This window comes from Prionailurus bengalensis, chromosome A2, assembly GCF_016509475.1.
Source record: "Prionailurus bengalensis isolate Pbe53 chromosome A2, Fcat_Pben_1.1_paternal_pri, whole genome shotgun sequence".
In the NCBI taxonomy this organism is placed as follows: domain Eukaryota; kingdom Metazoa; phylum Chordata; class Mammalia; order Carnivora; family Felidae; genus Prionailurus; species Prionailurus bengalensis.
Window position 1 is genome coordinate 85,622,697 of NC_057348.1, and position 22,315 is coordinate 85,645,011.

Below are 22,315 nucleotides of genomic sequence, written 5' to 3' on the forward strand. Positions count from 1 at the left end.
GATGGCTATTATGCATCTTTACATTTGTTTTAGTTATCTCCAGCTTTATTATCCTCATCAGAACAGTAATATTCACTGAAATGTTACTTGGTGTTCGGCAATACACTAATCACTTTAAAATCACTGTCGAATTTAACTGACCGCTGGACTAAATACTATTATTTTCTATAATTTATTGATGAAATGAAAGTATCTAAGCCTTAAAACTTAATTTGGGAGAATAAAGTAAATGTATAATGCCAGATTCATTTTGTAACAACCATTCATGTTGTCTCCATACATCAAATATTCCTATGATTTACTGTATGTGTGTAGAGGACAGAGGCAGGAAGAACAGGAATTATGAGGTTTTTAGACTAGTAAAATTCTTAAAAAAAAATAATGTTCACATATTTCATATTACTCATAAAAAATATGGCAAAAAATATGGCAAACTAGGAAAATATCAAGGTGACCCAAAACAAACAAAATTAATGTATAACTTGAGGATAGAATGTGTAGGTCAAAGAGTTCTCGTTGGCAGAACAACATGGAAAAAAGTTGGCACAATTGTTGAATGGTTTACATCTTTCCTCGAGGAGTAAGCGCGTTACGAGTATGGCTAAAGTCTAAGTAAAGAGAATCGACGTTTCAACAATGACTGCAATTGATATATACGTCCTCCTGTCTTCTGGTACTGGGGACTCCTAACGGTATTAAGTGAGAAAAGCCACCTGCTAATGAATGATCCCATTTGGATCCTAGCTCCACCCTAGACAAAGATCTGCTGAGGAATTCAAGAATGTATACATTTAAAAAGGATAACAATGTGAGGAAAAGGATGTAAGTTATATACATACACATAAATTTCCAGGCTCCAAAGCCTCTGGATTCCATATATTTTTAAATAGTCAAATATGTGAATGTCTGTGTATTTACTCCACATGTGACTGATAATGGATAGACACACTGCTCATATACATAGTTCCTCCACATCAGTATCAAACAATATGAGTTTATTACTTATTTGTACCAGTGATTTATGGGTGTAGTTGGGTTATCTCTTGATTTAGTTTCAGATTTAAATGCAAGACAATCATAAAGTGCATAAATAGTGATGGAAGATACACCAAAAAAAAAAGTAAATAATTAAAACACCAAACAAAATAATATATGGAACCCAACAATTAGAAGATCTGCATGTAGAAATCATATAACACAGCTATTACATATTTTCTTCAATTCTGCATGATGAAATGGCTAAGAACATGGCACAACATTAAATTGTGTTCTATTTCCTAAGATGATAAAAAAATGGAGACATGAAATATAATTTTCAAGAATACATTGTTATTAATGTAAAACATCAAGAAACTTAAAGCAACATGCTTTAGGAAAATTAAAAAGAGTTAAAAATATTATTAAAAATACTCTTCCAGCAAAGACCTTAAAAAATGTTTCCTTGAGACATCTCTGTTTTATAAATACTGCTTTAATACAAAAGACAAACTACCAATAAAATTATGTATATATATGTTTTGTTTAAGAATGAGCCTGACTTAATCCTTACCTCATCTTGAGATTTAACCAGAGTTCTGAATGTTTTTTCTCCACTTTCTCCATCGATCATTTTATTTCGAATCTAAGGGAAGATGAAAGAATCACTTTATTGCACGTATTCAAGTGACTACCATAATACGATTATTAAAGTATCGATATTTCAAGGTTTATACCTTATTTTACAAGAGACTGAATAAAAATAGGCTGGTTGTACCAGTAGTTGTAGTTTTCTCTGGGAACATTCTTTTAAAAAGTTACCACATTCTTTTAAGTTACCACGTTACAGTCATTTTACATATTTTAAAATAATCAAGGTATCCTTAATTGTCTTCAGCCACCCCTTAATTTTTAAAATACAACTAATGAAAGAATAGTCGATTACTTTATGAGACTGATTGTGAGATGTATTAGGTTAAATAATATTATTAAAGTCACTCAGCGGCATCAGAGTCCCAACGACCATGCTCTTTATTATTACATGATCCTGTTCCATCACCTGAAAACACTTTATTACAAACATTCATTAATCACCTAAGACATCCCAGCACTATGTCTTGGTCTTGGGTAATAATAACGAATAATTACATTCTATTGTTCTACAGTGAGGGAGTCAATGTGTAAAACGCGTAAAGCAAGTGCCTATTAAAACACACCACGACAAATTCTCAAAGAAATATGGTGGCCTTTGCATAGATGAGAGGTGAAGTTAATCCATATAAAAGAATCTTAAAAATCTTTGCTCTGAAGCGCAAAAGCCGGATCCAAATGCTGGTCCTGCTACTTACTGGCTGATTAATGAGACAAGCCGTTTAACCTCTCTGGACCTAAAATCTATCCTCAGTTCAACAAATAAAGATAATATAATAATAGTATCTATTTCAAAGGCTGTTGAGAATCCATGACTGACACGTATTATGTACTTAATAAATATTATTATTAGTTATCCTTATTATTAAGGAAGACCCTCTCAGAGGAAATGGCATGCAGTTTTAGTTTTGAAATAAAATAGAAATGTTTCTGGCTTAAGTATACAAAGACAAACATGGCTGCTTTGCCCTTCACATTGCTCATTGGGTGGCTGGATGGTTAGATTCCCTCCAACTTTTCTTTTAGCTCTGTAGCAATGTCCTCCATCTCTGCGTTGTTTATTGCAATTTGTAAGTTATATTTGTACTAAAATACTTAAAATACCTCTAACTATGGGATAAGAAAGAAAGAAACTAATGTCACACCCAACTAAAAATACTCATTCCTTTTCATATGATCATTTGCATAAGAGAGCCCACCCCTAGAAATTTTAAAGACAAACAACATTCACCATTGTGTGGACAGGATCTAGGAGAGAAGATAACACAATGACGCGGCTCAACAGATACTGTGGAATGAATGAACCCCAGGATCTAACCTGATCAGGCACACACTCACCTCCACCTTAATGTCATTCTCTAATTCTGCATCAAGGAAATCCAAAGTTACTGGCTCCTGAGATTTGGGGTTCTACAGAGAAAATAATAATAATTAAGCATATATGACATTGAAAACTGATGTTGTATGTAAATAGTTCAATGTATATTCAAACACAAAAATAATTACATACAAGTTACTTACCTAAGGTGTATTAAACGGCTGACAAAACAGTTATACAAAGATATATTGTTTTGCATACATGTATTTTAAGATAATAATAGAGTAGGGGCTTGAGCTTAAGTGAAACAAGAAAATATTAATTTGCCACCAACTGAAGACAGTCTCATTTCGAGTGGTATGCTAGATACTACATTTATAATTACAAGTTCCATGTGAATATGACAATCAAAGATCTACTTGAAACTTTTTTCCTTTAAATAGGATGGGAAAGGAACAAAATGAAGCCACGTGGATAACATACTTGGCAATAAAACAAAGGTAACATCTAAGTGATATACGTTTCTTTACTTGTGTTCTATAAAAAGTAAGAAATGAGGGAAAATGTTTTAAAAACTAACTTTGAATTTGCTAAGTAAAACTAACTATTCTAAACATACTCTTCTTAAGATGCATAAAGATGCAAGTTTGCTTTATATATTTGAATCTTAGAAATTTTACATTTGAATTTAATAAATTAAGTAAATTTTATAAGATAAGATACATGGTCAAGTCATAAGGACTTTAATAAAGATTACCTATTGTAATTAAAATCTAACTAGAATATTAATCCTTGGGTTCACTAGATATGGTTTTCGCTTTAATGTCTCCTACTGCTTCTTCTTGCTGGTGTGAATAAGTAAAATTAACTGTGGAATAAGGCATACTCTTTATTTCTATAACTATGTCAAATAAAACTGTTAGCTTGGCAAGTTTACCTCATATGACATTTAAAAATTTTCTCAATCATAAAATGAAGACTTATTTAGCTATTTGATAAAAAAAATACACTGATTATTTTATAACAATGCTAAGAATGTAACGTGCCATAATAGATTATCAAAGTTTGTTCGAATAATCAAATCATAATAGGTGTCGATAATTTTACAACTAAATGATTTTAGAAACTGGATTTTTAATTTGGACTAAAATAAATACCACCAAAATGTGATAATTAATTAGATAGAAGTAATAAATACAAAATATGCTGTATTAGTGCAAGGTCACTGGAATTTTAGTGATTTCAGATTCACAGGCTCTTCCAAAATACATTCAGATTATCACTATTTTATTTACTTTTTATTTTTTTGGACCATCAGTTGAACGAGATTATCACTATTTTAATTAAACACTGTTTGGACTGACTACCCAAAATAATAACAATAATTCAAATAAATTAAATAAACACTAACTTCAATGCTGAATGACATTATATATGGCATGTATTTATTTTATAATTATGACAAAAATGCTTTCTTTCAAGATATAACTCCATTTAAATGATGACAGTTTATGATTCCTATGGGTTTTGATGAATGGATATTCTTAAAGGCAAATTAAAACAATAATCTCAACTGTGTCTTGTGCTTTTATTTAAAAAATATTCACTGCTCATGAGCTTGATGTCTGGAATCAGAAGATTCTAGAATATTACAAATGACTATTAGACTGCTTAATAGGTGATAATACTGACCATTGTTTGGATAGCAATATATTGCCTCAGAAGCAAATATTCATTTGAAATGTAACATAATTCATAAAGATAAAATAAAAATCAATATTGAAAATAATTTTAATCCTTTGTTTGAAAAAATGAACCAAGAATGTCACTAACAAAAGGATACTCTAAATTGGACAATATAATTCAGAATTGCTTCTTTAAATTTCCCTGAAATAAATCCTCTTCACACAAACACCATAACAGCATTAAAAATTTAACATACTCACTGCAAAACAAAGTCAACATAATCAAAATGATAAAATATAAACATAAATAAGAATATTATCTTACATGCAATGGATAATGCATAGCATGACCAGACCCAAACAGCATGCATGGCGGAGGCATTATCGGGAAGAATTGGCAATATGAAGATCATGTCCCAATCCAACATATAAAGACACAGAGAAGAAAATGAAATCGTAAAAGCAAAATGTCAATGCAAAACTTGTACTTTTTAAACGGCAATCTAGCTGACCATTTTTAAAAGACCCGTCATAGGCACAATGATTGAAAAATTCAAAAGCAGAAATTTATAATAAAAAAGCACCAAGTGAATTTTGAGAACTGGAATCCAGTCCCTTCATTCCTAATGCTTTTGTTTGATATTTTAAATATATAACACTTTTCATGTGTAAAATTTTAGTATCAGCTGACATAAAGACAACATTTGTAGAACTAAAAGGCGGAATGTCTTTAAACAGATTTTAAATAGAAATAATTAGTGCTTAGGATGATTAAAAATATTACATAGTTCAAAAAATATTCCTAAAATTCTAAAGTCTTGTATGGTTGCTAGTTTGCCATTTGAGGTTTCCTTAGACAGAAAGTAAAAATAAAACAAACCATTTTTCAGGTTGTTTATTTTCAAATTATATTATAACATTTACATGCAACATTTGAAAGTACTGTAAAAATGAAAATTTGCTAGGATATACATGAATGCAAAAAGTATAATTTAAGATAATACACAAAAAGAAGCATGCAAGGAGAGTAACAGGAGACAATTTAATAAATCAAGAAAAGACACTAATTTCATTTTAACCTCTACAGGAGTCATAAAAGATATGAAGACTGATGCAACAACATGAAGTTCAGATTGCACAGAGTTCTAGAGCTAGAAGAAAATTGAAGCTTCTTTTAATCCAGTGGCTCTGCAACTTTAGAACAACCTGGAAAGCTTGAAATACTATTTATTAACTTGGGTCCCATCCCTGGTCACATTAGTTCAGAATTTTCAGGAGATGGAGCTGTAGATCAATATATATATTTAATTTCCTAGGGGAATATATCACGTAGGTTAAAAAACAATTATTCAGGGGCGCCTGGGTGGCTCAGTCGGTTGGGCGTCCGACTTCGGCTCAAGTCATGATCTCACAGCTCATGGGATCGAGCCCTGCATAGGGCTCTGTGCTGACAGCTCGGAGCCTGGAACCTGCTTCGGATTCTGTGTCTCCCTTTCTCTCTCTGCCCCTCTCCTGCTAATGCTCGGTCTCTCTCTCTCTCTCTCTCTCTCTCTCTCAAAAATAAATAAACATTAAAAAAATGAAAAAAACAACAACCATTATTCAATCCTCCTACTTTTCCAATAAAGAAGTTAAAGTAAAATGAGGTTGAATGGGGTAAAATAGTTTAATAATATCTTCTCAATATCATACTACCTGTCCATAATAATGCCACTAACTTTTTTTAGAGCAATGATAGGATTACATATAAAACATTAAATCATACTGAAATTCCTTCGGAATTCTGAAATTCTGTAACTGTAACAATTCTCATACTGTACTGTACTAAACTGTAGGAAGTATCCTCTCTACTGATTATTTTTAATGTAATTATAGAAATATGCACACATAAAGTAACATTTAAATTTTGTTGACAAAAGCGAAAAGATTTTGCAATGAACTTGTCAGGCAATAACAATTTACAATATTTATTTGCAATTCTGGGCATTTTTAATTAGCTTAAGGGAAGTTTCTCTAACCTCTAATCCTAAGATACACTTTAGAAATTCAAAGAAATTTTGGCCTGCAATGTATGGTTTACAGAAACTATCACACCAGAACTGTCTTTTTATTTCCACTTTGAAGTTAATTTTACAAGCACTTGTTAGGAAAGCATGGATTGGACACTAATTTCACAATTTTAATAACAAATTTACTTTTAGAAGCCATCTCATTATAGTTGTTCTGATTAACGACATTACATAATTTGCTAGCAATCTTAAGTTAGCAAATGCATACCCCCTGCCATCATTAATAATGCTTTTGCTCCAGTTTGAGAAACGATGCTCATCTCCAACTCATGCTCTGGAAGCTTGATGTCAGGAAAGGCAGCATTAATCAGATGCTTTAGGAAGAGAAGCTTAATCTCAACTCTGATTTAGCGTATTTGAAGCCACTGCTAACTTCATTCACAGTTACCTGAACATTGGGTCTCCTTTTTCTTAAATTAATTGTTGGTATACCTACACCAATAGGCTGAAGCAACAGAAAGGTGGTAATTCATCATGCTACATTTCAACACAGGCAAGGCTTCTATCCTACAATCAATTTTGATCAGATATTTCCTTGATCAGCAGCAGGTATCACAGAGTTCATGACATGTCAACAAATAAAATTAATGTTTCAAAATACTGGTGGTGTATAAAAAATGTTATGCTAGTAAAAGTATTCAAAAAATTGTTTAGGAGCATATTTTAGTATCTTCCTTTTTTCCTAAAAAAGTACATATTTGGAAAGTGAGCAAAGTATTTTGTCTCAGACAACTTTAATGCTGATTCAAAAAAAAAAATCCTGCAGATTTTGGAATTTACATGATTCAAATGTGTTAAAATGTAATTATTATAAGATATTGACAAGTGTCAACATTAAGCCCTTAAAATTTGTGGCTTTGTTTTCTGAAGTGTTACCAAATGTTGTATCTGTGGAACTAAACGAGAATTTAATCCTAACACTGTAGATTTATTTTAAATATTGACTTCTAAAGTGTGGATTATGCACAACTTCCTATACAATAAATATTTATTAAGATTGACCAAAATAAAGTATCTTAGAAGTGTACCCAATCTGGTTATTTTTATGAAACAAAAAGTAAGAAATGTAAAATGCATTTTGGAATAAAGCAGGATACATAATCCAGTACTTGTCAAATGTGGTCATGGTGGAGACATGAGGAGATTAGCAATGATTGCTTAGAAAATTAGATATGTAAAAGGTTTATAACTACTTTATTTCCTGAGATTCTAGCCTTTTTGAAGGATACTCATACTGCCTTCTACAAACTACAAAATTGTACTGAAATAACTTAAGATTATAATTTCAGGAAGAAAACACAAGGCATTCAACAAAGAATACTTGCAATAACACTACACTTTGACCTTATTTAAAAAAAAGGGGGGGGGTATTATGGAACAGCATTATCTTCCTTTATTTCTACTGGTAAATTTCTGATGAAAGCACTGAGAATAATTTTGTTAGTATACTAGTGGTTACCATATCTGTCCTTTGTACTTGTCAATTTCTAACACAAACAAGATGTCTTATACTCTATCATCCTTTTATGCAGTTCTTTGGTCTACCTGCAAAGCATGCACCATCACCCACAAAACACAAATAATGTTTAATCTAATGATGAGAATTCACAAGCGTATTTAATTCACAAGCATAAATTTCAAAGAACACATCAATTGTTCAAACGTATTTTAATGGTTTTGTAAAATAGTATTTTCTAAATATCTTTGTTGCACACTTGCTTCTAATAATTTCCTATGCAAAAATATGAAAAGTTAACATAGTCCTAAAAAAAAATCACCTGGGCTGTAATAATGCTTTCTATAGAATTTATATTTTTGTTGTAATTATATGAGTGTTAGTAAATTATTCCAAATCTGAGACAAATAGATGTTAACATCAAATAGTAGTAAAATTTTTCTATGTAAATAGTGGTTATCAGAAGAATGTATAAAAGGGGGAAAACCTTTTTCAAATTATTGCCTTTAAATGATAGATTTATATACATTGTATGTACATTATTCTCATTATTATTCTTTATTATTTTGTCTGTGATATATTTTACTTCCTTTTGGAGAAGGGGTTAAGACCTACAATCATAAAAATGGGGATCCTTCACACCTTTCAACACGTTCCATTGTTACTGCTTTTAAATCACTTCAGTTGTGGGAACATAAATTAAAATATATTGGATATACAAAAAGCAAACAATGGCATTGCAAATTTTTTAAAAATCTTAAAAATATTTAAAAAGATACAAATTTTCAACTGTGACAAAATCATAGAATATTAGGCTAATCATAAATAACTCTATTAAGAGGAACTTAACAGGACATATTTATAAAGGCCTGTGATAGACTAATGATAATGGGGAGAAATGTCTATACCATTTTTATAATAAAATAACCACTTTAAATATAGTGCAGAATGAGAGGCAGCTACATTTGATTAGCTAATATTTAGATCATGATGGAGTTTATATGGAAATAAATTCCCAAGTGAACTTTTAAAATCATCACATTTCCTACAACCACTTAGTACGTTTTTGCATTCAATATCAATGGTTCTTAATTATCATTGATTTGAAAAGTATTTAAATGACTCAACATTAAATGTATGTGTGTTTATGAATATACTTGTGTATGTCCAAAGATATCACTAACATTAACTATTCGTGACCGAGGGAAAGAAGATAGATAGTATGACTAAATCTGGATGTATTTCCCTCTAGCATGGGTTAAAGTATCTTCAGTGTTATCTCCAAAGTTAAGCAACACCTTGAAGATGCTCATAACTTACAATTATGTAATATGATTTTGCCAGTTTTTATTTCCAGATAAATATATGTCATCCTACCTGTGAAGCACTAATGGAAAGTGAAAGAAGCTGGATAAGACATTTAGGAAAATATTTCATATCTTAGCATAGAGATTAGAATAAAAAGTTCATCTATGTGATTTTGTCACTTTCTGATAACTCCCTGATTAATAAACACCTCCCAGTTCTGAAGCTCATCCCATGGAGTTGTACTTATTGAATTTCATTCCTATTTTTTTAAGCATGCTCAAAAGTAGAAAGAAAAAAACACTTTGGGAGATGAAAAAAAGAGATAATTACTAGAAAAAAGGGTGATGGAAAATATAATCTGTGCATAGAAGAACATTACTTTTATGTATCAGGTTCACACCCATCTGGGGCAATCTCCTCACTACCTTACAGCCTTAATCAAAATCCCAAAGGTATATGTGAACTCAGGCATGGGGCGATAATGGCTGTCTTTGAGTTGTGAATATTGGTTAAATATTCCATAGGAATATGGGACAACTAAATTGGTAAGAGAAAATGAATAGTGCTTTCACACTTTCATGTATTATAAACTGTGTTCTTGTCATGTATTAACATTACAGACCTAATGTTCCTTTATATTTAGTGCTATATAATGAATTTAAAGATGACAAATCTATTAAGAGCATTAACCATTAATTTTACAGAATTGCATTAATCACTGTAAACAAATTATATACATACCTTTGGCTGAAGATTTGGATGTAATAAAACATAACCATTAGGATCAATTGCAAAATAATAGCCATTGGGGCAGAGCTGGAAAAAAAAAATTAAAAATCCCTGGGTCACAGTCAGAAATCACATTCTTTAAAGATAAAAAATTCTTAACACATTTTAAAGCATGAAGAAAGACAGCATAGTATCTTTATATTATTTTAAAGACCTTAACATTTAGTTCATTCGGTAAGTTAACTACATGATTTTTGAGGATTACTTAAATGTTTTATAGATAGCTAAATTAGTACCGAGCTCTAAAATAAAAAGATACCCAAAGAGTAAATTTCATCTTACTGTAAAACGTGGTGTTAGTCGCTTAATATCTTCCAAAGATACATCAACCCCCATCACACCAAGAATTAGCTGGTTCTATAATAAAAGATAGCAAAAAGGTAGTCTATTTTGGATAAAAAAATGCACATATTTCTACACAATTATTATATATGTTCATGCTTTTGCTTGACAGTAGTTATATTCCAATCTAGCTTAAACATTTTTAAGGGTGAAACAGCTTTTGATACCAATTTACAATGATTCCCACCTTTGTTTACCCGGGACTTTATCATTGTAAATGAAATCCTGATGACAGTGGCTAAAATAGAAAATGTAGGTTTTTGTTTTTTTTTTCAGTAGACATAATGCTCAGCATGGAGCCCAACATGGGGCTCTAACTCACAACCCTTAAACCAAGACCTAAGCTGAAATCAAGAGTTGGACACTTAACCTACTGAGCTACCCAGGTGCCCCAGGATTTTTATTTGATGTCCCTTGTACTCATTATCTCTAATATTTAATTGCTACTGTACAGTCAGTTGTAGCTGTATGTGTGTTTGAGAGATACCAAACATGGGCATCCAAGCTTTAGTTGCAAGTCAACAGGGCTATGTGGCAAACTGCTATCATAATCTTCTCAGGGACATTAAAGACGAAAATGGTGTTAAAATTTAGAATCAGGAATTTCAGTTTTAAATAGAATTATATAAACTAAAAAATAAATTAAAATGTTACAACGAAAATTATAAAATCCATTCAATAGTTATCATGAGAACACCATAAATTTTGCGTAGGTGCACAAACAGTGAGAAAGTTATATCAACTATATTCTTTTGTCATGGACCAATTCTGGTCTCAGCAAACCCTCCAAATTAAAGCAATCCCTTAGTCCATCTGAATAGTTACAGAATTACTCCTTTATGGGTTAAATTATTTAGAACCCAGAGATCTTTTAGAATGACAATGGGTTCCTGGGGCCCCTGGGTGGCTCAGTCAGATAAGCATCCAACTCTTGATTTTGGCCCAGGTCATGATCTCACGATTCCTGGGTTTGAGCCCCACATATGGCTCAGTGCTGACCATATGGAGCCTGCTTAGAATTCTCTCTCTCTGCCCTTCCCCTTCCCCCTCAAAATAAAGAAACTTAAAAAAAAAAAAAACTAACATTTTTGATGGCCACATTATAAAAGTAAAGAGTTCAACTGAAATGTATAATAACTGAACAAATAGTAAGTGCAACAGACTTCATTATGCCATAAACTGGAAATAAATTCCCCTCCAGTCTGGAATGTCAAACAAAGCCTAAAATGAATATATAGGGTTTAAAAAAAAAATTCTTAACTTGTCCCGCAATCTAAAATTCTTTCTGATGCAATTTAAGAAATAGGAATGCAACCCTACTTTAAAATCAAAAGTATTTTAAAAATGAGTGGAATCTAACAAGTAAAATTTTTCAGAATTTTTAAGTTGGTAGCACCTCATTGCATTGACAATATTTCCAGTGCTGCAGAAGTCAACATTTTTATGACACTCATGTAGTATTTTTCTTCAATCTTTAAAAAACAGAAAACAAAATAGAGCTCTTCATTTTTTAAAAATATTTTTTTTCTGAGAGCTATTCATTTTATATCAGATGCTTAAGTTACATGATGATTTAAAAACAAAACAAAACAAAAAGTACTGTCTGAATGGGAGCTGGAGGAGGAATGTTTCAATAAAAATACATACATACACCAGAGACAAACATTACCATGGTTTTGTTCTTTGGATTTTTCTTTCTGAGCTCCATGGATATCTTAGATACATTTAAAAAATGTGCACACAATAGTATTGCCCATCTGTCATGTAATTACTCCCAGGGACTGAACTTGTGTTCTCATCAGTTCATAGTTAAACAGAGTTATGTTGAATCCTGACTCTGGGGAATCAGAGAACTTGACCTGCATTTCCTTTTTCCCAGGTGGTTATCACATAGGCAGCTGTTGCCTCTTACTTCTGGTCTCACAAGACAGTTACATTCTATGTATTTCCTTATAGAAATATCTTATCCACACTGAGCTTTGACGTCACAGTTTATCATTTATTATTATTAATTTTATCAATTAACTTTTAACCTTTAAGTTTGTCTTATTTTCAACTTGGCCAGTTATGTTGAAGACCGGAAGAGTTCCAGTAATGACAAGTCCTAGTTCCTAAAAATAGATTCAGAAAGAAAAAGGCAAATTAGACTTACAATTTAAACTTTGTCATTCTGAATTAGTCTTTGGTATTTGACACTGCATTTTATGGTTACATTATACAGAGACACAAATACCTAGTAAATGATTTTGAACGCTTTTTCACAATGTTTGTCTTTAAAAAATCAATTAAAACATCTGAGAAATAATGAGAGTCTATTAGGCAGCTATTGAAGCCCACAACTTCTACAATAATAGTCTGAAAGAGCACTGCAAATAACTTAAAATTATAAAAACTCAAATTACACTAAATATTTCAGTAACCCTGCCCCTCCACTCTTTTGTTCACAGGGATTCCATGAACAGAGTGATATGAAAATATTGTTATATAATTTGTTTGCCTTCCTTTGTGTAGTTTCATTCTTAATTTTTTCATGCCCTAAGCCAAAGGCTTCACGTTAAATCATAAATGTCTAGCAGAATAAAGAGAAGAAACAAGTTATCAATATCACATCTGCAATCATCTGGTAAATACTATGTTGTTCTAAACAAGCAATAATGCTTCTAAACACCCTCTAAGACAAATAGTATTTTTTGACAAAGTCAAATAATGTAGCTAACTGTAAGCATCAAATGCAATAGTCTGGTCATAAAGCAGTTTAGTCTAACAAAAGTAATGACCTAGTGTCAACCAGCATGTTGATCATTTCAAATATGAAATGAACCCATGGAGATTCGTTGAAATAAGGCGATTTTCAAGTCAGAGGGTTTTTTGTTTTTGTTTTCGTTTTTTTTATTACTGCTATCTGCAGCCATTTTATATCTATATCTATATCTATCTATCTATATATGCATATATGTATATGTATATATATTTATTTACCATTATTACCATATATATATATTTATTTACCATTATTTCATGTCAAAACTACATTTTCAAAAAAATCACATTTTAAAATAATTTAAAAATTATTAAAAATATCAAATTTGCTGAGAAAATATTAGTAATCGTGTGAATAATGACCCCAAATCCAAATCTCATGACCCTTGTTCTAATTCCAGAAACATCCTGGCTTCACAGAGAAATAGTTTATAATTGTGCATGTGAGAAACCCCAAAACAATGGGAACTGAATTTAAAGACGAAGAACAAACAGAGAGAGAGGCTTTCACCAGAACAAGATACCAAACTGTTTGGGACAAATACAATTAAGGAATCAACCACACATAATTGGTGCATGATGATATACATGTGGGCTCTCTGTTCAGTTCTAAGCACGAATATTCAACAATGGAAACATCCTTCAAAATGCAAATTCATATTCACAATGAAAACTTTCTACCTCAATAAAATCAGATTAGAGATAACTCATAAAACTGCACTCCAAAACACAATTCAGTAAATATTCCTTTTGGAGAGATTTCTATTCGTTATAATGCATAGTTTTAAAAAAGCTAGCATGATACACGATAAAGTGTATATGAGGCAATCATTTTCTGCACATCACTTTGCATTTCTACAGAGTATGGTAATGTGCTTCTAAATATGGTAACATGTGCCCTAAAATGAGACACTAGACTTCTAACATAGGAGATGAAATCACCAATGAACTCATTGGTACCCAATTTCCATTTCCTTCTTCATTGATTAAGCAGACAAAAAATTTGTACAAATTCCTAGGGAACAATTTAGAGAAATAAGACAAGATTTCTGCCCTCCTGGAATTTATCTGGTATTTTTATATTTTCTTGATTCCAACTCTTTTTATCTCTTTTTTTATCCAAAGAATCTCACTTTATCTCCCAAATAAAATGAACCCTCCACAATATTGTTCCAGTCTGCTCCTGTTCTTAACTCCCATTAGCTCTCAAAGTGAGTGAGGTACCATTTTTCAACATACCCAGCCCTTGCCTAACTCATACTATACCCTCTTTGTGTGGTTTCACTAGTTCCCACCAATTGTAGAAACTTTACCTTGATTCATATGTTCAGCTAAACTGTCACCATCTTTTAAACTCACCCTACACCACCCCCAAATATATGGCTTCTTTCTTCTGAATTTCCAGAGTTCTTTTCTTTTTTTTTTTCATTATATTTTGTCTTGGAACGTGTTTACATTTTTCTTCTTAATGTAACCAAGATATATTGACCAGCATATATTGCGAATCTGCCACATGCAGCGATTACAGACAAGTAATTAGAAATACAAGACCATCACTTTTCATTCTCAAGTTGGTAAAAGAATGCTCTACGTGTCTCCTGACTAGCCAATTCATGTGCCTCTTTTTTTTTTTCTTGCTTTACATTTAGTTTCAGCTTATAGAACAGCATGTTTAGAACCAGAATCTCTTCCTAATGTCATCTGTGCTATCAGTGAGAACCTTACCAACAATGTAGACGTGCCGGTTAATGAACTTCTGGTCATAGGAAATCCTACAGGGCATAATTATTGACTCCTCCTATCATACTCTGTCCTGTGATGGATTCGGAAAAATGAAACATTTTGGCCATAGCTTTAGATGACCATGTGACCTTAAATAAATATGTGATGTCAAGAAGGAACACTGGATGGTAATTTTAGCTAGGATTTGAGGTAAGCAAGCTTCACTTTATCTTTCTTAGCATGCAAAGCTGCTGTTAATAGTGCCTATTTTTCTTCCAACTTCCTGTATATGTTTATTTTACAAGAACCAAATGATAAGTAATTGTAAATGGACTGCGTGTTGCCCTTTGGGGTCACGATTGCATTCAGGGAAGTAGTATCAGCATATAATTGTACTCCAAGGAGGAAAAAGGGTTAGTGAATCAGCATTTACTTTTCAGGGCTTAGGATTTTGGTTCTCTGTGGTATGTTACACATTAGTCAAATCATTAATAAAGTCTTCTCATCAAGATTAAGCATATGTATATATCTTAAGCATGATATTTACTATTTGCAACTTTAATACAAGGAAAGTTGGAGTTACATTAGACAAGTTTTCTCAGTTTCAGCTCTAATGATCTTTTGAATAATTCTTTGTTGTATGTTGTATGCATGTGCATGGGGTGAGGGAACTGTCCTGTGTGGCGTATGACATTTAGGAGCCTCCCTGGCCTCTACCCATGACATGTCAGCAGCAACCCCCGCCCATCCCAGTCACGACAACAGAAAATATCCATAGATATATCCAAATGACCTGTGAGTGGCAAAAACTCCTCCAGTTCAGAACCACTGCTTTGAAATATGATAGGATACTTAGATTAAAATTTGAGTTTCACAATGGACAACTTAACATGTTTTTGTTACATCACACCACATGTGATCATTTTAATGGCTTAGTTCCATAAAAATCTGGGGTTGAATCTCAAACAAGAGATGATATATAAAGAGGCTAATAGGTTCGTGATGATTTCGGAGTAGGGTCAGATTATCTGCCTATTTAATTGCATGTACTTCTGAGCTTTGTTGGGTCTGGCTTGAGTTGTGGAGGCAATACATGCTTCTGCCAACTGAAGTCTATTATTAAAATATTTCAAAAGTTTTGCTTAAAGTCTGCAGTAGCAGGGACTCATTCACTTGACTTTAGGGTTTTATTTTTTTTACATAAAAATTCAGAAAGTTATTGAAATGCCTGTAAATTCAAGATTTGAGTTGTGAAACTCCACACTCTCAACAGATCACCTAAAAAATAAAGTTAACACTTTACATGTATGGTTAGACAAGACGAGATTTTTATGTATATTATCTAAATTCTAGCAAAGAAGGGTGTGATAGAAGGACTTTCAGAAAGGACTTAATGAATTGGAAAAGATAAATGTCACCTAGAAAGATGCAGAAACGAGCTGTGTGCTTTTGTTAGGACACTCTTTGGTTGAAAAGCCAATCTCTTACCAGTGCATCTAGATACACATTTGTCCACTGGACTTGCTTTGCTTTGTCCCCTGCTAAAACCATTGGTCTTCCCAGAACATCCAAGTACTCCTATATTTTAAAGAAAAAAAAAAAAAAAGGTTTGGGGGTTGAAAAAAAGAAATGCCGTAGTAAAAACAAAAACAAAAAACTCCACAGAAGAAAATTATCTAGAGTTAAAAATGAATATGGAATCAAAGTTATTAAGGGAGTAAGTGTATAATCATTTAATTGCTATTTTGGGTGTACCATAAATGGTACATCTACATACTTTGAATCAACAGTACTTAACTCATATTATTTATACAGTAGATCTACCCCCGTTTTTTTCTAATACCAAAACATTCTTTTTCTGAGGTACAGCCAATGATAGGTGAAATACGTTCCTTGTGAATTGTTTTATGTTAATCTAAACTATTTAAGGCTCTGTGATTTACTGGATGGAAGTGCACAAATTTGAAATCATAAAGCAGCCACATACTTGCTTTCATATCACAGACTGTTTGGCTGAAATTCAAAACTACATTTAAACATATCAAAAAATAAATGCAACACTGTGCCAAATAAGACATCAGACTCTAGTGCAGCTGCTGTTTCATTTCAACATAAAACACAGTCAGTTTTCAGTTCCACAAATGCCATGTTATTTGTGCTACATCTTGCTTTAGTCTATTTTGTGGATCTTCAGTTATGTTTAAAATTGAGTAATGGTTTTAAATTGTAACTTATGAAAGCTTGAAAATAATATATATTTATATTAACTTAGTTGCTTCAATCTACGAAGTTATTTAACAGGCATATTTTCAGTTGAATGGTTGTAGAAAAATTCTCTCCTCGTTGTAATTTTACTATGTTTGAGAGAGCCAGCAGGCTCCATGCTGGGTGTGCAGCCTGATGTAGGGCTCGATCTCACAACCACGAGACTATGAAACGAGGCAAAAGCCCGGAGTCAGGCACTAAACCAAATGAACCACCCAGGCACCTTGTAGGTTTATTTTACATAGGTAGATACATCTGCAGGGGTTATTTAGAAAGTATTTAAATTCTGATTAGAATCTGGTATAATTTGTTCAGATTAATTATTGCTTCCTTTTCTTTGTGGTACCTGCAACTGGAAGAAACTCACTTAAATGATCTGAAGTGGGACCAAGCTCAAATTAAATGAAATGAGATTGCTAGTAAATTTTCATTTTACTTATTTTCTGTGATGTTTTTAACATCTGAAAAGAACACATGTAGTTTTTCACCTGAGTTTTGCATATTTGAAACCACTGGGAACCTTGATGTAATAATAATCAATATACATCACCATGATACTCATCCGTTTATTACAAATATTATGGATCATTTTTTCATTTTCACCTATTTTCTCCAAGTGAACATATTTAAAATAGAAAAGAAACATCTTATTCTTTGAGAGAATAATGTAATCATACCTGAGTATTGATTCTTATCGCTCCAATGGAAGGAATTTCATAGTAATAACCTGAAACATATACATATTTTTATATAGAGAGAGAACATCACAATAAATGACCACAAAATTTTTTTCTGGCTTCAGAGGAGAAAAGGCCATGTTTTTTTCACTTTGAATTCAACAAATACTAATATACCAATATCATAGATGAATGTGGAAAATGTTTCCTTAACGCATACCCCTAACAAATGCACAGGCTTTGTGACAAACTCCGCTACATAACTTAAATTGTATCAAATAACTGTGATTTTTCTATAAAACAGTAGGGAACCTGGCATTATTTAAAATATTTTTATTATTGGAGAAATTATTAAAGATACATGATAATGGTATCTGACAATTATTGTATTCATATAAAATATTTGCCTACACAGGACTTTCCTAATAAACTGAGGTTCTTTTTATTGTTATATGATCAGTTTGTCAAATAACATCTTGTTTTGTTTTGTTTTCTGTGTATATGGGAAATATGGACTCACTACACAAAATCTGAATTACCTAGGAATGTGTAAGAAGACTTTAAAAAAAAAACTTAACCACTTAGAAAAAATGTACAAACATGTCACACTTTCTCATATGTAAGTTTTATATAATTCATATATTCTTTCATTCTTATTTGATAAGTATTTACTTGATAAGTAACATTATCTATAAATGAAACACTGAATGATATTAATATACCATATCATATACCGTATGATCAAATGTCTGAATTTTTATACACTGTCACATAATGTCAATGTTCTCTACAGAAAATTTGTTCAACATCTTAGGCTTGTCTCTCTTCCGATAAACATTAGCTCCAACTTTATATTAAATGGTAAGATGTAGAACTAGTATCTATCAATTGTTTTTTAGTAATAAATGTGGTGGAGAAAAGAGATCTGTTACCTTTATTTTCACAGGCCATCCACTGAATAGGTCCTCTGTCATAATTATGTTGGCCAACTGAAAATGTGAATACACGTACCTGGTGAAGTGAAAAAGAGGGATCTGTTAGGCTGCATAAAATGGAACCAAATGGCAACACAAAACAGCTCAACCAAAAAATAAAAGCATGCTTTTCAGGTAATTAATGGGACAAGAAAAATGAAGGCCAGTAAATCTTTCAGGAAGTCACCAGACAGAAACCACATAACCTACACTCAACACAGACTTTAGTTACTAAATTTGAGACGGCACTTGGGTGCCCCGCACCATGTCCCAACCCTACGTCAGAATCATGACTAAGGTTTCATTAGCAGAAATGGGATCTTTTGGGCCCAACCAGCTACACCTGTCTCACCTGGTTAAAACATATCCACATACCTAGGCACTGCAAAAAATAATAAGTAAAAATAGTAATTCCCATTTCATAAATATGTGGGCTTCAAAAAAATTTTTTTAATGTTTGTTTATTTTTGAGAGAGACAGAGTGTGAGCGGGGAAGGGGCAGAGAGAGAGGGAGACACCAAATCTGAAGCAGGCTCCAGGCTCTGAGCTGTCAGCACAGAGCCCGACACGGGGCTCAAACCCATGGACTGTGAGATCATGACCTGAGCCGAAGTCGCCTGCCCGACTGAGCCACCCAGGTGCCCCTCATAAGTATGTGTTTAAAACAACATACAGAGAAAGGAGGTCATTATAATTTTGGTTGCTTAAGGCAATCATACTTAGTGATAGTTTCAACTACCTCTACACCATGAAAATATTTAGTACATACATATAGGACTGTGACGTTGGTTATTTTACTAACTTTCTACAAAGATGACTAGCATCTATAAATAAGTATGTTAAGCTTCCAGGATTTTTAAAGAGAATCAAAATATTGGCTGTTTCTAATGTGATGCAATACATGTAAATATTTTTAAACTATTCAATTCAACTGAGGTAGATTTTAAATTATAGGAATTTAAATGTTTACTGGAAGCCATTATATTTAATTATAAAATACTCTAATTTTATAATAATCTAGGACAAATTCAACGTCACAAATACTTAATAAAATGCCTATTTAGCATATATTGATTTTTACCAACTTAGTAATCTAAGAAAACCAGTATTTTAAGGTAAACATTTTAGTCTTTTCTAAAGATAAACATGCAGAAAATCACTTTTCCATGAATTCATGTTCTGGTTTGAACTATGTTAACAGCTTTTCTCTAATTCATGCCGATTGACTGTTTGAACTGACATTTTCTAATTGCTTTGCCTGTTTCATCTTTGCACATGACTGCAGAGCACAAATCTCAAAAGAGACTTCACATCTGTTTTCTGTTCCTCCACTGGTCGTGGCCACACAGAGATCACTTCATAACAATCCTGCCCCACAATGTACATGGGAGATGTTGCTGTTTCACTTGTAAAGTTTTATGTGAGCCACCCTTAAGCTGCACAGGTTTGCCTCAGCTAGTTATGTGAGAAGCCATTTGGTGGACACATCTGAATTTTAATCATCTCAAATTCTAAGGGCAAGTGACACATTCTAGGTTGACAGAAGTCGGTGACACCTATTTACCTCCACTCCCTCAATTCCTCAAAATGTCACAGTTTCATTTTCTTAAATTTTGCACATTTATTTTCTTGGCTCTCTATATAGTTCATATTTCAATATAGTGTCACTTCTTATGTAGCTGAACTTACTCCTAAATGGAAATATTTTTGTAAACAGGTATGCCACCCGACTGATAATTCAATTTAACTGCTATACCTCAAGCAATTGTCACATGAATTCACGGAAAAAACCCAGATGCTCCAGAAGGCACTTGGGAGATCTCCTTCGTAATGAACACTTGAAAGCATGTCTCAAATCTTCAATTTAAAGCACTGCTTTGTCTTGGTGTCTCTCTTACCACAACAGTGTTCTGGTAAAATATTTTCCACAAAGTATTTTCAGATAAAAAAAAATAAGGCTGCATGAATTATTATATTTATATCCCTGGAAGGTAAGCATTTCTACTAACATAGGGGTTATACTTAGACACACAGCACATAATTCTGACTGATGCTAATTCATCAAACAGTCCAAATAAACACGACTCAGCCAAAAAACCCTACCAGTAAAAAACAAAACAAAAACTTCCCACAAACAACAAAATAATTGTTGCTTTGTTTTACTCCAAAACTTTTGCCTAAGCCCCAGGTTTGCACATAGAAAGATCTGAGAAGTCATCCAAATTAAGAAATTCAGAATTGGAGCTGGGTGTAGAGGTGTAAAATTTTAAAGCACACTAAACATTTTGTGTGTGTGTGTGTGTGTGTGTGTGTGTGTGTGAGTGTGTGCCTCTTTTGTGTTCATTTTCCACATATATCCTCAGCCATTTGACTGAAAGTGGCATTAACGGACTGATTTATTCCCATGTTACAGATTTATAATCTGTACCCCTTTCCTTAATTTTTATTTGCCTTACTGTAGACTTTGTTAAAGACACCATTGTTCTGAAATTTCCCTCCCAATGGTCACTAAAATCTTAGGAACTACAAATTCAACCTTCTTTTTGTAATTTCTGCAACTGCCTTACCATTACTATATTTCCAAGATCTTTCTAAAATACCTAAGATGCTTATTTTTCTCTTGGTAGATACACACATTGTGCACACACACACACACACACACACACACACACACTGTATATATTTTAATGATTTTATAGAATGCTTAGAATTTTCTAATTTCATAAATATACACCTAGTTGAGAAAAAATTCAATATAAAGCACCCTAGCTTTTAAACTCTTTATATAACAGTGAAAACAAACCAACATAAAAACTATTTCAATCCCAACTGCCACACTCCTGTTGCATTTGTTTTGCTTTACACATTTTGCCAAGTTATGTGAAAAGAATTTTAACTTCACTGATTTCATACACACGTGCAGTATACATGTTACAGTGCATGTTCACGATAAACTCGTGAAACTTAAAAGACTACGTTTGCACCCTAACTTTCCACTTAGAATTTTAAATGGTTTCGTTCTTCCTAGTCTATGCTATATTACTGCCACCCTGTGGAACAGTGAATAAAGTAACTCTAAAATTCCTAATGCCAAATCCACAGAGATGATGGCTGTCCCTTTATTCCTCTGACATTTTCCACTTCTTCAAAGGTATTGTTCTTGTTTAGTTATAAATTTGGGGAAATCGAACAAGAATAGTTTCTTGAAATATGCCCAACGTAAGAATTAAATCACATTCTCAAAGATCTCTATTGTTAGGGTTTTTAATTAGTATATTTGCATGGTCCTATTTAAAAACAAGGAAATGACATAGAAAATCACTC

The 22,315-nt window shown here is 32.5% G+C and overlaps 1 protein-coding gene across 11 annotated transcripts in view; it reads right to left on the reverse strand.

Annotated features, from left to right (window-relative positions):
* Positions 1 to 22,315, reverse strand: part of CACNA2D1 (calcium voltage-gated channel auxiliary subunit alpha2delta 1) — a 496,257-nt gene that overhangs the window by 52,621 nt on the left and 421,321 nt on the right. For 5 of the 11 annotated variants that reach the window (XM_043588713.1, XM_043588711.1, XM_043588710.1 and 2 more), the window contains 9 exons: positions 18,950 to 19,028; positions 18,018 to 18,067; positions 16,564 to 16,653; positions 12,627 to 12,704; positions 10,534 to 10,608; positions 10,204 to 10,278; positions 7,087 to 7,143; positions 2,965 to 3,036; positions 1,550 to 1,621 (listed from right to left, as the gene is read on the reverse strand). In XM_043588713.1, coding sequence (XP_043444648.1) covers positions 1,550 to 1,621; positions 2,965 to 3,036; positions 7,087 to 7,143; positions 10,204 to 10,278; positions 10,534 to 10,608; positions 12,627 to 12,704; positions 16,564 to 16,653; positions 18,018 to 18,067; positions 18,950 to 19,028 — 648 coding nt within the window. Of the gene's footprint in view, positions 1 to 1,549; positions 1,622 to 2,964; positions 3,037 to 4,954; positions 5,052 to 7,086; positions 7,144 to 10,203; positions 10,279 to 10,533; positions 10,609 to 12,626; positions 12,705 to 16,563; positions 16,654 to 18,017; positions 18,068 to 18,949; positions 19,029 to 22,315 lie in introns of those variants that run through there. The other 6 variants (XM_043588719.1, XM_043588716.1, XM_043588714.1 and 3 more) reach the window with 3 other exon arrangements.